Genomic DNA, 12,851 nt, shown 5'->3' on the forward strand with positions numbered 1-12,851 from the left:
ATTCCACGATTGGTCGGTGAGTCCGAGTACCTTCATGAAGAGGTTAGTGAAATCAAGTAAAAATCTCTCCTTTTCTGTCGTAGCTTGCGTGACTTCTCTCGGTTTATACGGTTCGGTTCTGGTGGTGAAGTACATTTTAATTAAGTCGATGACTTCTCGCGACGACTTGGATAGGAAGGTGGTGAAGGTGTCTCCTTTCTCTTCCTGCTGGAGCAGTTTATAGTCGAGAATGGCTGAGGTTGGAGCCTATTTCGGTTTGAGGAAGCTAAACATCTGGGGATTGCCTTCGGTGGTACCGATGTTCTTCGTGTCTCTGGTGCTGCCCTCGTTTTGAGTCTTCTCCTTAGTGATAAATAAGCTGGAAGTATCTGCTTCGTTTGGTCGGGTATTTAACTTCGGTGCTTCGGTTTAGGCGATCGGTTCTTTTCTTCTGTTTTCGGTGAAGGAAGAAAGGCCACCGTCTAGTTGCTTCGGCTCCACTGTCGGCTTTGGCTCAGACATTGTGTTCAGTGTCTGCTAAGCCTTTTGAGTGGAAATAGGTGGCTCTTGCTTTGGCTTTGATAATAGAGAACCTGAGAGTGAGCTTCCTCCAAAGAGAGAAGGAACAGCAGTGCTTGTATCCTTTTTAGAATCTTTTTCTTCTGCTGGGTTTAGAGTATTATTTGACAATTTGGGTAAGCTTTAAACTGGTTTGATGGTTTACGCTTTAGGCTGTGCTGGTGAGGGAGCTTTACCATTTTTCGGTAGACTCTGGCCGAAGAGTGAAGGAACTGCAGTCTTGGGCTGCTAGGCAGGGGAAGGCTGAGCTGATGGCGGTTTGGTGATCGGTTGGATTGGCTGTGAAGGCGGCGTTGTGAACAGAGAAAGCCCTACTGCTGGCGTGGCGAAGAGAGAAGGCTTTGGAGCACTGGGGGTATTGTTTGGCATATTATTGAAGAGGCCGCCAGAGTTGGCAGCAACAGGAGTGGGATTTTGATTTCCCAATTGAGGATTAGCAGGGGCTCTTGGCTCGGAGTTATTCCCCCGAAAAGCGACGGTACTTGGCTGATTCCCCCGAACAACCCTGAAGGAACAGTGGAGGATTGAGGATTGATTGAAGGTGGGTTTGTTGAGGGTGGATTTAAAGCGTTTCCTTTTGGTGACTCTTTTACGAGATCGATCTTCGGTCTCTCCTTTCCTTCGGTTTCCTTGTTGGATGTTTGGTTCAATGGATCGCTTGCTTGCGAGGCAGGATTTTCCTACTTTTTGCCAATCTTTGGAGTGCTGCTGCCACTCCCGAATAATCCTAATGCGGGTGATTTTTTTTCTTCTTCCTTTTTCTCGCCCTCGCTGCTCGTACTTGAAGGCGCCTGGCCGAACAGACTGCCGTTGGTTGGCTTCCTCCGAATAAAGTATTAGTCGCTTGGCCTCCGAACAGAGATTTTGGCTCATCTTTCTTATCGGCAGGAGAGTCCTTCTTTGGCTCCTGCTTTTGACCGAAACTCATGGTCATTCCTTGGTTGTTCCCGAAAAGGCTGGCGTTTTGAGGACTGGATGATGAAGGCTATTTCTTCTCTGACTCGTTGGGCTTCGATGAGCCAAAAAGAGACGACTGTGCATTCTGCCCGAAAAGTCCCAAACTTGTTCCTCGCGGACTGTTGTCAGGATTCGGACTTGGTCTGTTGTTTGCATTATTCTCTGGGACGGGCGAAGGCCTATTTTAAAATAAAGTTGATTTTGCTCCCTGTCCTCCAAACAGGCTAGTAGTTGCCTTCGCCTCTCCGCTTGGGGACTGTGCTGGCGGTTGCGGGTTGCCGAAGAGCGAAGGAGTGGGCGTCTGCTGTCCCGAATTGCCGAAGAGGGCGGGAGGATTAGAGCCTGAGGACGGTGCTCCGAAAAGTCCTCCCGCTTTGGGCAAGTTGCCGAAGAGGCCTCCTCCTGGCGCGTTGCTAACGCCGAAGAGGAGCCAGGGGGCGTGTTTGCCCCGAAGAGAGAGGGCGGGGGCGTGCTGCCTTTGTTATCGTTGGGGTTGCTCATTGATATTCTCAATTAAATGATGATTATATGCTGTGCGTGCGCCCATTTATAAAGCAGTTAGATACTTTGGAATCAGGTGCTCACCGTTTCTTCTCCTTTCGCGGTAGGCCTGAACTCCGCCCCGAAGGAATCGATCACTCTGCGGATGTGGACGTTTCGCTTTGCGTAGTTGCTCGCCAAGGCTCGTTTTCGCTTTTCGGCGTCCAGAGAGTTAAAGTAGAAGTAGTTTACGTAGATACTCTACAGGTCCAATAACTTACTCAATTAGAAACAGTATTGCTGTAATCTTTTCTTCTAGCGTGTGGCTCTCCGTCCAGTCACATCAAACCTTTCCTCCTCTTCTTCTTCCTTCTTTTCCGGCGAAATGGATCTCGGTTCGTACTTGGTCATGTTTAAAAACTTCTCCTTTTCCCTTTCGTAGACGCACTGCATGGATGCGCGGACGTTGTTGAGGAGGAAGGTGAGGTTGTCCTGCAGGAAGGGCACGTCGCCGACCAGGTTGCAGTTGCGCAGCACCGTCAGCTGGCTCACCTTCGCCTACGCCTTGATCTGCCTGTAGTAGAAGAGGAAAATGTCGACCAGATCCGACAGCTCGCCGCTCTTGCGGGCCTAGTAATCTGTGTTTAGGTATTGGTTCATGCAATTAGCTACCATGCTCTCGCATGCGCTGCATACCTCATTCTTTACATTACCTCTCCCCTTGAGAGTTGGCGACAGCGTTCCAGTTGTTTGAGGCATCTTTGTTCGGTTGCAACTCTGTTTTTTTCTGACGATTTGATGATTCTAAAATTCTTGACGAGGACTCGTTTGCGCTCGTCGTCCTTCATGATGCTGGCGAGTTGCTCGCCGTCGACGAGCAGAGTGGTCAGGTGGTCGAACCGCTCGCTGATTGAAATCTATATCTGATCAATGCATTAGATCATTATTATTTGAACCTAAAACAACCGCACCGCCCATGGGGGACGGCAGGGGGGAAGGCGGAGGGGATAAAGCAAGGTGATATTGGTTTGCAGGCAGGGGTGATATAATATTTAGTTCTGCTATGTTCGTGCGTCTAAAGGATAAGCCCTTCTACTTCCTCACCGACCGAGACACCAAGTACACCTTCCTGGTCGACAACCGCACTGGCAAGGCCTAGCGCCACCTCTACCTGCCCGACCAGTTCGAGACCATGACGAGTCGGGAGGTGCGCGAGTACAAGTGGGGCATGGTCTACAGGCTCATGTGGTGGGGCGTCCTCAACCGCGAGCGCATGACAGCCACGGATCGCAACCTGTGTCTCAGCAAGGTGGCGGATTTCGCCTTAACGCTGGCGACTGGTCTCTTCTGCGGGAGCTTCCTTCGACGCATCCTGTTCAGGATCGATTTTCCCTTCTGGAGATGGCTTTGCACCGTTCGCCTTCTCCTCGCGCTGGCTGAAGTCTCTTTTGCCTACTCTGTGGCAGGAGCGATCACCTACCAGGCGGTGAGCAGGATCATGAAGGAGGAGTATTTGGTCGACCTTGCCTTCGAATACCGATACAATTTCGACAGAAAATTGACCTGCCGGGAGTGCGACGGACTATTGAACAGTCTCTGCGAGGAGCGGTTCGGTGGGAAGCGGATGGAGGAGCTCAAGTGATCAGTATTTAAGAGTGGTAATCAATCATGAAGTTTAACTTATTTCAACTCGTGCCACACAGATATATTTATAACTCATCCACAATGACGTGTATCTCACCACATATGTAGCCATTGTACGGAAGTTCAGACTGCTAGAGGAACTATAAAAGGGGAGAAAGCTCACGGAGACCAGAGCATCAGCTACGGTCTCGCCCAGGGTAACTGGCAATCAATTTAGCTGATGATATGACTCTTACCAACTGGAACGGCACCATCCTTGGCCCCTACAAGGTAGCTTACTTTCCACTTAGACCAACTTCTAGAACAGGATTTACTCTCTTTCTATCTACTGCGGTCCTGACTACCCGAAAAACCTCCAGTGCTCACCTTCTCGAACAAGGTGAACCTGCCATCAGTGAACCAGGCTAACGGACGGGTCGAGGGATTGGGTTTGCTGAAAGCGTGGAAGAACACACCACCATCGAGGCCATTCTGGTGGGATTGAAGAACGAGATGATGGCGAACAAGGGTCTCAAGCAGCCTCCTGAGGACGCCTACTATTGATCTCATCACGCCTAGCACACACGCATATAGATTTGGTCACTGTAGGGGTGGTGCTTGTTCGGGAAGGGAGAGAAAGCTTCAAGCCCATCCATAGCTCAGTGGTAGAGCGGAGGACTGTAGAGTTGCGCGGTTATCCTTAGGTCGCCGGTTCGATTCCGGCTGGACGGACTTTTTGTTCCATTTTTAAATCGCATTGTCTCCATTTCTGACCGTTTGAATGCGTCCTTCCGCTCTGCCATCTTCTTCTCCTGGATCGTCCCTCTTCCTATAGGTGGTGGTGTAATTGTTGACTATTTCTTAAAGCTATGAGTGATTAACTCTTGCAGCATACATTTTTCTTGTAAGTATGAAGGGAAAGAAGCGGGCGGCTGAGTTCTTCGTGAAGCAGGTGAGTGCGACTGAGAAGGAGGTGAGCTTGAGCACCAAGTACAGCATCAAGAGCGATCATCCTCTCTTCGAAAGCATCGATTTTATAGTCCCCATCATCGATGAGAAGAACGCAAAGAGAGAGAACACTATCACGATGTCTTTGAGATTTGCTACTTCCACACCATCGAGTTCACGCTCGGCAAGAATAAAATGGAGGATGAGAAGTGCATGATCTGTCTGGAGGAGTTCGTCATCAAGGATATCGAGAAGGAGTGCGCTGAGGAAAAGGAGGAGATATTCTCATGCTCGGATGCTCTCACAAGTATCACAGACACTGTTTGCTCATGCTCATCGGGGAAAAGAACTGGGCCAAGTGCCCCATCTGCTCCACCATCTTCGGACACATGACTGGAGACCAACCGGAAGGAAAAATGCGGGTGGAAATCGACAAGAATTTGACTTGCCAGGGTCACCCCAAAGGCACCATCATCATCAGCTACAGCTTCCACTCGGGCCAACGCAACGGAAAGGGATACACCGGAACATCAAGGACTGCCTACCTGCCAAACACACCCGAAGGAAATGAAGTTCTGTAATTGCTGAAAGAGGCATTCAATCGCAAGCTCACCTTCACGGTGGGAAGGAGTGTAACAACTGGGCTCGATAATCAGGTGGTTTGGAACGGCATCCACCACAAGACAAGCGTCACTGGCGGTGCTTCCCATTTCGGCTATCCGGATCCCACCTACCTGACGAGAGTCAAGGAGGAACTGGCCTTCAAGGGCATCGTGGCCAAGAAGTGAATGATCAATCTATTTATGCACTCTCCAACATCACAATTAATATGGAACGCAGTTTACTGTTTAGTTTGGCAAATACAATGAGATATATTGGATATTGATTAAAAATAGGTGGTATTATTCATCATTATTCATTATCCTCATCCGAAGACGCCAGGACAGCTTCCTGGAACTCTGGTCTTCTGCTTTGCTCTCTGTTCGCTTCTCTCTTTCTCCTTTTCACTTTCCTCCTCTCTTTCTCAACGGTGTCGTCGACTTCTCTGTTCTTCTAGATGCGTTCCTGGATGTGGTCGATGGGATTGTAGTCCACTTGTTCTCTGTTTGCCATCAGTCTTTCCTTCTTGCGATGCTCGTCAGCGGTGAGAGCGTTGCCTGATGTGTCGAAAAATGTCTTGTTTTTACCCTAGAAGTGGCCCTAGGGCTTGATCTTCTTGAGCTGTCTCTTTGAAACTGAGAGAGGAGCGCGCTCGCCTTGGCTTGTCACCTTTCCCTTTATCTTTAAAAAGTCATCTTATTCCTCCTCTTTCTCTTCAGCTTATTCCTATTCTTCTTCTTCTGCTGGCTATTAATTGGTAGTTATTTTCCCCTGTTTCTTTTCTATCTTTTTCATCTTCTGCTTCAACCTCAACTGTTCAATTTTGGACAATTTAGGTTTTTGTTCCGCTTCCTCATCTTCCGCTTCATCCTCAGAGTCATTCTCAGCAGCTTTGTTCATGATGTGAGGAGCAGTGAGCAGCCCATAGGACTTGGCAAACAGTTCCAAGTTTATCTTCTTAACGTTGAAGATGGCTTTATTGTGGGCCTTGTAGACGAAGCGAATGTAGGAAATAATAGCTCTCTGTGCAAGATACTTGACATCTTGATGCTCCGAGCATATCGACTGCAGGGAAGATTGGATTCTGAGGTACCTTTGTGGGTTTTGGCTTATCTTGTGCAAGGAAATCCCCTTTTTGTTCAACTCCTCCACGAAAGGCTTCTCATGCTCGCTGACGAAGAGGAGAGAGCGGCCCTAGGCCTTGTATCGGGCTGTACGACCGACTCTGTGCACGTAGGTGTCCACTTGGTCCGGAATATCGAACTGGATCACCCAATCCACAAGCGGGAAATCCAGTCCCCTTGCTGCAATGTTGGTGCAGAGCAGAATACCGTATCTTTTTTCGCAGAAGGTGAAGTAGATGGCCATGCGTTTCTTCTGCTTCTGGTGGCCCTGCAGTTCGTAGAGGGGGAAGCCGAGCTTGAACTTGCGTAGGGCTTCGTACAAGAAGCGCACCTGTTTGCAGGTGGAGACGAAGACGACGATTTTTTGCTTGTGGTGGCTCTTCAGGAAGGAGTAGAAGGTGTTGATCTTGTCCTCAGCAGGAACGATCATGTAGTATTGGGTCAGCTTGGCTGGCGTCTCGTAGGATCCGCGCAGAGTCTCGCTCAATTGCTCCTCCTGCTTCGCGCTTACGCCCTGCAGCAGGATCTTTTCGGGCTAGTTGGTGCAGAGATTGCCGAGAGCATAGATATCCTTGGTCATGGTCGCTGAGAAGAGGAGAGTCTGTGCGCGGGGAAGATAGTCCAGGATGGCCTTGAGCGGTTCTCTGAATCCCATCTCGAGCATCACGTCGGCTTCGTCCAGCACGAGCATTTGCAGGTTGTTGGTTTCGAAGCCGTAGGTTTCCTAGAGGTGCTGGAGCAGTCTTCCGGGGGTGCAGACCAGGATGTTCATGCCGGCTATGCGGTCCCGCTCGTACTTGACGTCCTTGCCGCCGATGACCAGGCCCACGCTCATCTCCAGCTTCTCCGAGAAGGAGTTGAGCACCTCGAAGACCTGCATCGCCAGTTCGCGGACAGGCACGATCACCACTGCTCCCAGTCCGTCGATCGGGATGAATCTCTTCCTGTACAGTTTCTCTATGAGCGGCACCAGGTAGGCGAGCGTCTTTCCCGATCCCGTCCTGGAGGATACTAGAACGTCCCTGCCTGCAAGGGCGTGGGGGATGGCGCAGCGCTGGACTTCAGTCATTTTGGTGAAGCCTCTGTTGGTGAGTCCGCGGAGGGTGCCCTGTGAGATGGGCAGGTCGGCGAAATTGATCTTGTACTTCTTGTGGAACTCGTGTTCGTCGATGAGGGTCATTTATCGTTCTGCCTCCTCGAGCTTGTAGTCGTAGAAGTATTCTCCGGATTTGGGAGACTCTTCCTGGATGCGTTTCTCGAGAGTTTCGACGTCAGCGAAGCGCTGTGGCTTGCCTCTTGCCCTATCTTTGCTCATTGTTGATGCGATATTATAACCAAATTACTTTATTCGCAAACGAATACTTCAAACACTGCACCCATCGATCCCCATTTTAGCATTGCCCGCATGGAGGTTGGTGGAATATATGCGGAGATGGATAGATGATCACTTGGGAGGGTGGAGCTCCTTCATGCCGAGCTAGCTTATCAAATGGGCAAGCTACTCTGAGGAAAAACCGCGAATCGATAGCTGCATCGTCTTGTTCCCGCGGGAAACGAACAGTTCCAGCAGTCCGTCAGCGCTGTAGATGGGCTCGGTGGGTCGTTCGTTGCTTCTGAAGGTGAGGCTTTCTCGCGATGTGAAGGTGCAGGAGTCCTTGATCAATCGTTCGAAGTCGGAATGCGTTGGCATTTTCTGGCTGGATTCGCTGGAGTAGCGGCTCCTCAGAGGCAGGCTGGGGACGGAGCTTTCCTCCTCTTCCTTCTGCGGGTGGCTGTTGGCTTTCGCTGGTTTCTTCATAGTTATTAAATGATTACTTCAATCAGTCTGCTACCCTAAAAACAAATGCTGCGTTTCAGTTGTTTGCTGGGGTATGCTTTCTTGTCCTGCATTGTCGTTCCTGGGCGAAAGTTGAAGAGGAGCCATGATTTGATAAATATATAAGCATTTCAAGAGCTCCCTTTCTACAATCAAATTTAATCTTCGCATAAAGGCGCTAAAATATCCACCATGCAGACCGACATCATTCGCAGGAGCACGCTCTCCCACCTCGACGACTCCGACGAGTAGGCGCTTGACCTCTTCAACAACCTCAATCCCGACCCTCAGAGCTCGCCTCGCCTCTCCAGTCGCCAGTAGCAGAGCGAGCAGGAAAATAGCCGACCCCTGGGAAGGCTGAGCAAGATGAGGCCGGAATCCAAGAAGGAGCGGAAGAAGTTGAAGAAGAAGGAGAAGAAGCTGCAGCAGTTGCAGAGGAAGGTGAAGGAGATGGAGGCGGGCGTTCTCAGTATCGTCACTCCTCTCAAGAAACTCAAGAAGAAAGGCAAGAAAAGCAAGCCTCACGGTAACTCAGACGAGGAAGCCGCCAGTCACGATGCAGGATCCTCATAGTACAGCAGCGAAAGCGAGGACAAAAAGGATCTCTAAGATGAATTGCTGAACCTTAATCCCGATGCCGCGGCGGAAGATTCAGACCACTCTCCCAAGAAGCGTCTCAAAAAGTCAGGCCGGAAGATGAGGATATAGGAAAAATAGGGCTTCCGAGTAGAATAGCTGGGCAATGATGGGAAAATTGTGACGGAGAAGGAGGAACGCAGCTACGATGACGAAGAGTATTCCTTTGACGATATTGGCAAGAAGAACAGGAAGAAAAAGAAAGTCAAGCCGAATGTGCCGACCAACGAGCAAATTATGAACACGCTCAAGGACCACGTGGGCGTGGTTGAATCCGAAGGCGAGGAACGCGAGGGCGTCGCCTACGATAACGGTCTCGACACGCTCTACGCGATGAAGGACAAGCGAAAAGGAGGCATCAAGATCAACAACAAATTTTTCTGCGATATCTAGATCGACGCCAGGGACTAGTAAGCGCAAATGCCGACTCCAGAGACACTGGAGCTGTAGCTGAAGCCGAAATCCTCGGCCCACTCTTCCAGCCGGTTCACTTTCCTCTCGAAAGTGGAAACCTTGAAGAAGCAGAGAGGACTGGAGAACAGTGCTGACATGCAGGAGTACGAGCGACGCATGCAGTAAAAGGCAAAGCAGTCGATGGCGAAGGTCGTCAACTCTATGATTTCCCAGGACTTCCACGATGATATCGAGCTTGAAGTGAGGGTGCCTACGATCGCGAGAGGAAAATCAGCAGACATCATCAACAACACAGTCTTCCTCAAGAGCTTCGCATCCAAGCATGAATCGGAATCCCCCAACGCCCTCACCCACGCTAAGTCTGCATCCTCTGCTGTGCCTGCCAAGCGTGAAGCTCTCTCCCGCCATTAATTCTACAAGCAGATCCAGGAACAGACCCGCATACGAAGGTCTAAATACATATCTGAAGAGCAGCTGAAGGACAGTTTCAAGAAGACCAACTTGGGAGAGCTGTAGGAAGCGAGGAAGCGTAACCAGGAGAAAAGAAGGAAGGAGGCTCTTTCTGAAGAAGAGGAAGAGGAAGGAAGGGAAATGGACAGTGAGGACAACAAGATGGAGGAACTATTGGAGAAGGAGGAACGCATCTGCGGAGATATCGATGGAGAATAGCCTCAGGAGGAAGAATAGGGGGAAAAATAGAATGAGAATGAAGAGCCCAAGCAGACAACAGAAAAAGCGATCGTTGGTGATGGTGGGGATAGGCTGGAAGAAGTAGAGTTCAAAATCAATCTCAAATAGATGGAAGATAACTAATAGGCAAAGGGCATCAGCAAGAAGGACAAGGTTAATGAAGAAGAGGGCTAGTAGATGGAGGAAGAGGAAATAAATGCGTAGAATGAAGTTATTGATGAACTGGCAAGCGCATCAGAACGTGAAGAATAGCTGGAAGGAGAATAGTAAGAAAATGAAGAATAAGTGGAGGAGTCGGAAGAGGAATAGCCTATAGAGGAGGAAATTTAGAATGGATAGATGAGCAACAAGGGCCAGCAATAGCCAATTATGAATTAAAATATGATATAGGAACCGAATGAGTAAGACAAGAAGCGTCAGATGGAGCTGTAAGAAGAGGGAATTATGCTTCGCAAGCGTAAAATTCCAGATCAATCCACCCAAATTCCAGCTCAAAACGAAGCCTCACCCCAAAACGATGAGCCGATCAACAACTCCGCATCCCAGCACGAGGACAAGTAAAACGCAATCAACCTCACCAATACCGAGCAAGCGCCCTCCAAGGCCTTCAGGATCAACGCAGAGCAGCAGGAAGAGTTCAACAACTTCAAAAAGCTGAGAAAGTTCGCCATGGTCATCGCTGAGAAAAAGAAGGCCAGGGAATAGGGAAGACGCTACGCTTCGTAGTTCATCGAGCAGGAGGCGGAGGAAGGCTCTGACAATGAGGAGCATGACGACTTCGTCAAGAAAATCGACTACGCAGCTGAGGACAAGGAATACGAGGGCGTGGATCTCGACGCCGACCTGGTCGAGCTGATCGACAACGCGGTGGACCTCAACGAGGAGGACGAGCAGGAAGCCTTCAGGAAGTATCTGGAGGACATCCGCATCAAGGACAGGGAGGAGATCCGCAAGATCATCAGAGGGTAGTTCCGCACTCGCCAGGACGACGACGAGCTCGACATCGACGAGGACGAACGCAGGAGGATGGAACGCATGGAGGAAGTCATGAAGTGGATGCAGCAACGCGAGGAAGAGGACGGACAGGGCATCTACCTCAAACCGCCCGAGGAGGACGAGGACGCCAATAGCGACTCAGATTCCGAGTATCCCGACCGCAAGCGCAAAAAGGCCGAAAAGGAAGAGGAAGTTGAGAAGATTCCGGAAGCTGAGGAAAAGGCCATGATTGAGCGCTTCCTGGAGAGCACCCTTCCGATCAAGCAGCGGGACAGCAGGCCATCGCGGATGTTCAACCTCTCCCTGATCCCGTAGAGCACCAAGATGGACAAGGGCCTCAACAAGACCATCTGTCTGTCGAGGCTGGGCAGCAAGAATAGCAACGAGAGCCAGCCGAAGATCAAGAAGACCAGTTCCTTGGTGAACGAGATTATGAGTCGCACCACAATGTCAAGGATCACGCAGAAGACTCTGACCAAGGTGGCCAGGAAGTGATGCATTTAATCATTTTAATCTATCCAATCCACCATACAACAAATCATTAACCATCCCATCAAAGTCAAAGTGAGGTAATAATACAAAGATAATTGCATGATGATAGTATAGTGATTGATCATAGGAATGCTTCGTAGTAGTGGGCGAGCCAGTGCGGATTGATTTTGATGATTTGGGAGCTGGCGATCCACACCTTCATCTTCTTCCCTTTCACGTAATACTAAACGAGGAACTCGATTTCCCCATTGATGGCGATTGCTGTGCCTGCGGTGTACCAGTTGTTGAGGATGAGCTGCTCTACGCTGAAGTCCTTCTTGGCTTTGCGGAAACGCCATCCGCTGCGAGTCATTGCTCTCACCTCCACAGTATCGTCCTCCTCGTAGGGCCTTCTCTTGCCTCCGCCGTCCTTCCGCTCTTCGAACTCTTAGGATTGGCAGTCTCCAGTTTTGGACGTGCTCTCTTCGTAATAGCAAGCCTCGCTTTCCTTTTATGGCTACCTATCGCTGGCATCCACATCCACATACTACCGGCTCATCTTTGCTCTGACTCATTACTACATCTCTATGCGATTATTGATCCATTTTAGCATTTATGAATTGGACTGCCGATAGTCCCAAACTATGCAACTTTTAATAGAACGGATCCCGTCTCAAATCTCCTCGTTGTTCCAATCAAATATATAATAAGTATGGGTCGTAAGCAGCCGAGGGCGGAGGGGTATCGAGTGCGGGACATCCTCGACTACAAGGAGGAGGACGGACAGGAGTATTTCTTGATCTGGTGGGCCAGCTACGCCAGGCGAAACGCCACCTGGTAGCCTCGGGAAAATATTGAGCATGTCTATGACTTCAATGAGTACTACCAGAGGCTCAAGAACGCCTACCACTCCAAAGACACCCAAAAGGGTGAACCACAGCAGGAGGAGAAGTCTGCTCCACAGAAGTCGGAGGGGAAAGCAAAGGGAAAAACTAAGCGCATTGGAAAGAAAGCCAAGAAGGCAAGAAACGCCTCTGATGGATAGCATTCCAGTTCTGAAGATAAGTCCTCCCCATAGGAAGAACAAATAGAATAGGAAGCCCCTGCTGTCCCTGCTTAGCCGCCCAAGATCAATAGTGATCCCCTGCCAGCCGTCACTAATAGCTTACAAGCAGCCATCCTTCCCCCTATCGATAGCAACGACAACAACAACCTCGGAAGAGAGATGAGCAAGGAGGAGCTCAAGCGCTGCCTCAAGAACGCTCCTCCCGTCCAGTTCGAGATAAAGATCAAGTAATTCAAGGATCTGCCGCTGGCAGGCCAGAAATTGAAGAGGATCAAGAACTGCTTCATCAGGAGCGGAGAGGTCGTCTACGAGATCGAGCTCTAGAACAAGGCGATCCCCGAGCCGATCATAATCGACGAGAAGTACATCCGGGTGCTGTGGCCTCACAAATTCGCAGAGTACCTCTCCTCAAAAAGAAAGTGATTATTTATGAACCTTACATTAGCTGCTCCTCGCAGGACCAGCAAGCCGG

At 49.9% G+C, this 12,851-nt stretch overlaps 1 protein-coding gene and 1 non-coding gene across 2 annotated transcripts; one reads left to right on the plus strand and one right to left on the minus strand.

Annotated features, from left to right (window-relative positions):
- The first annotated feature begins 4,266 nt into the window (after positions 1 to 4,266).
- TRNAY-GUA (transfer RNA tyrosine (anticodon GUA)) lies at positions 4,267 to 4,350 on the plus strand. Its single transcript is given in 2 exon segments — positions 4,267 to 4,302; positions 4,315 to 4,350. It is a non-coding gene; the product is annotated as a tRNA-Tyr (tRNA).
- A 2,010-nt stretch (positions 4,351 to 6,360) lies between these two features.
- On the minus strand, positions 6,361 to 7,470 carry LOC116244761 (ATP-dependent RNA helicase DBP4). Its single transcript, XM_031616638.2, has 2 exons — positions 7,051 to 7,470; positions 6,361 to 6,804 (listed from the first exon to the last, which is right to left on the minus strand). The coding sequence occupies exons 1-2, from the start codon at positions 7,468 to 7,470 to the stop codon at positions 6,361 to 6,363; spliced, it is 864 nt and encodes a 287-aa protein (XP_031472498.2).
- Positions 7,471 to 12,851: the final 5,381 nt, after the last annotated feature.

Source organism: Nymphaea colorata, unplaced genomic scaffold (assembly GCF_008831285.2).
Source record: "Nymphaea colorata isolate Beijing-Zhang1983 unplaced genomic scaffold, ASM883128v2 scaffold0296, whole genome shotgun sequence".
NCBI classification, from domain to species: Eukaryota; Viridiplantae; Streptophyta; class Magnoliopsida; order Nymphaeales; family Nymphaeaceae; genus Nymphaea; species Nymphaea colorata.

Coding starts and splice junctions, on each gene's coding strand:
- LOC116244761 (XM_031616638.2), bottom strand. CDS start 7,470: ATGACCCTCATCGACGAACACGAGTTCCACAAGAAGTACAAGATCAAT. Junction 6,805..7,050: donor TAGCCGGCATGAACATCCTG/GTCTGCACCCCC, acceptor ATCCTGCTGCAG/GGCGTAAGCGCGAAGCAGGA.